This window comes from Condylura cristata, unplaced genomic scaffold, assembly GCF_000260355.1.
Source record: "Condylura cristata isolate star-nosed mole 26May11 unplaced genomic scaffold, ConCri1.0 scaffold00005, whole genome shotgun sequence".
Lineage (NCBI taxonomy): Eukaryota > Metazoa > Chordata > Mammalia > Eulipotyphla > Talpidae > Condylura > Condylura cristata.
Window position 1 is genome coordinate 60,406,142 of NW_004567106.1, and position 2,436 is coordinate 60,408,577.

Genomic DNA, 2,436 nt, shown 5'->3' on the forward strand with positions numbered 1-2,436 from the left:
CGGCAAGCCCCTCATGGCGACTTGTGCGGGCCCTTCAGTCTCTGGAGACAGAGGCGGAGGCCTGAAGGGTGTTTTCAAACACAGAGGCTTTTTTTCACGATCCATTGCGGGGCCCTCCCGTAGCGGAAAGCGCTCTCCCCGGGCGCAGTCCTGGTGGGAGCCTGTTCCAGGAGCGAGGCGAGGGTCAGTGGTTCCCAGGTCTTGGGAGTCGACTTGTCACTCCCTGACTTCTTGGAAACTGTAACGAAACAAGAGACCTCGCTGGTGACTCTTCCCAGAGGGTCTTGGAAAACAAGGTGAGGCTTGAAAGACCTACGTGGAGGGGCCAGAAAACTGACTTGGGAGATTTTGGAGCCGGCTACCATCCCCGGAACTGCTTTATAATTCTGGATTCCTTCCCTTTGTCAAACGCCAGTTTGAAGCACACCGACAGTTTAGAGCGACCCCTTTATCATCCTACCCTTTCACGACGGAATTCCTCTGCAACATTTGGACACTCGTGCAATTTGCAAAGATGAGGCGCCTTCACTAGTCTATTCTGTTCCTTTTTCCTAAAGTGGATGTTGGTGTCCAGCTCTCTCGTCTGAGGGTAGCGAAGAAAGTGTATTCTACCTTTGGTTTCAGGGCCACTTTATCCAGAGTCCCTCAGCCGGTTCTTTAAAAGCTACCATTGTGAACTTTCTTAAACCCTTCCCTCCGCACTTCTTAGCTGCCATAGCCCTTAAGTGGTAGTAAATTTGTTTTCTTTGCCCTAGATCACCTTAGCTCAGTTTGTCTCCTAACCAGCCTTGATGCCCCCACCCCCAGACCAATCTCTGTAATCTTTATTTGGATGCCCTGTAAACATGGACTGTAAGAAGTAATGGCGAGCACCTTCTTTTGCTTGAAGTGATGACATTGTTTCAAGTTCACTGCAGGTCCTTTCTTTGTTTAGGAAAAGCCAGTGAGAGGCCCTTTAGATACATTAGTAAAAATAAGTATCCACCTATTCTTCTTGATGTTAACTGTAAATTCACCATAAATCTAATGTATGTTGCAGACTGAGATATTAAGTATTCTGTTTAGAAATGAGCACTGGGTGTATCCTTAACAGGTATTAACCTTACAATTTTAAGAGAAATTCTATTCTACTTTAAATTCTGGGGAAAGTCTTTCCCCAGTATGGATATAAACTGGACTGTTAATAGCCTATGTCTGGCGTCATTAAAGATTTAACTCTGAGTTTACTAGCCATATTATTAACTATTATATTTGTTTTATCTGGCTTACAAAGTTCAAACTTCATTTTCAGGTGGCATTTACCTTAAAGAAAATAGAAGCTCCTATTTACTTACTTTGGAGCTGAAAATAAACAGATTTTGGAAAAGGAACAACCCTTTTCCCCTTCCCTGGGATGCTGGGAATCTAGGTAGTGAGCCTGTCGGTAAATCAGAAGATTTCCAAGGATGGGCAAGATTCTGGAGGCTTCCTTGGAAGCTTATAGAAACTAAGGCTGGGTTTGAAGCTGGGCCAAAGAGCAGCCCCTTTTAAGGCAAGAAAAGGTGCTCACTGCTGTTCTTGAGCCTTTCTCCACAACTATGAAGCTTTAATATAGCTTGGTGTTGGCTGGATACGGGACTTCAGAGAGGCAGCAGGTGGGTGTGGGGTGCAAACAGGCACAGGAAGAGCTGGGAAGCCAGTGAAGGGAGCGTATACGATGCGCTCACACCTCTGGAACAGTGATGTTTAGAGTGAGGATGGCTGGCAGAGGTGTGAAGCAATCACAAGGCTGGCCTTGTAGAACTGGTAAGTACACTTTCAGAAGATTCAGAAATTGCTTAGCTATTTCCCTAGGGAAATAGTTTGTTTCCATAGGGAAAACGAACCTTATCTTGAGACCATGAACTGGTTTGGAGACCTAATCATTTATACTACTCATTCACAAATGTGTATTCAGTAATCGGAAATCTTTCAGTGGGTCCCATTTGCCTGGGGGAAAACACTGAGCTAGAACTTTTTTGAAATTTTAGGATCTAAACAAGAGCTAAAAGTTCACTACTGGGGCCTGCCTGGTGGTGCAAGGGGTGAAAGCACAGCACTATGAGCTCTCTGCAGCCACTGCAACAGGAGTCTGATCCCCAGCCAGGGAGCTGACCCACAGGGCACAGCAGACCTCTCCTGACCTCCCCTGTGCTATTCCCCTCAGCAGTGTACTTCAGCACATCTGCCTGTTCTGTTCCTCACTCTGTCTCTGGTGAATCCTCTTATCCCCTGTACCTCTGGTCTATACCCCAGTACTTACATGCATAAAAAAGTAAATCTTGGCCCTCCCTGGTGGCGCAGCGGGTTAAAGCACAGCACTAAGAAAGTTCATTTAGTAGATTTTAGAGCAGGACTTTAATGGAACCCATCAGAAGTCAGTTATAGCTCAGATTTCAGGGAAGTCTACTCACTGGT

The 2,436-nt window shown here is 45.9% G+C and overlaps 1 protein-coding gene across 1 annotated transcript in view; it reads right to left on the reverse strand.

Moving 5' to 3' along the window:
• Positions 1-74: 74 nt before the first annotated feature.
• TSGA13 (testis specific, 13) overlaps positions 75-2,436 on the reverse strand; it is a 47,233-nt gene continuing 44,871 nt past the window's right edge. Inside the window, exon 5 of the mRNA XM_012720770.1 lies at positions 75-312. Within this exon, the coding sequence (XP_012576224.1) occupies positions 75-312 (238 nt within the window). The remainder of the gene's footprint in view (positions 313-2,436) is intronic.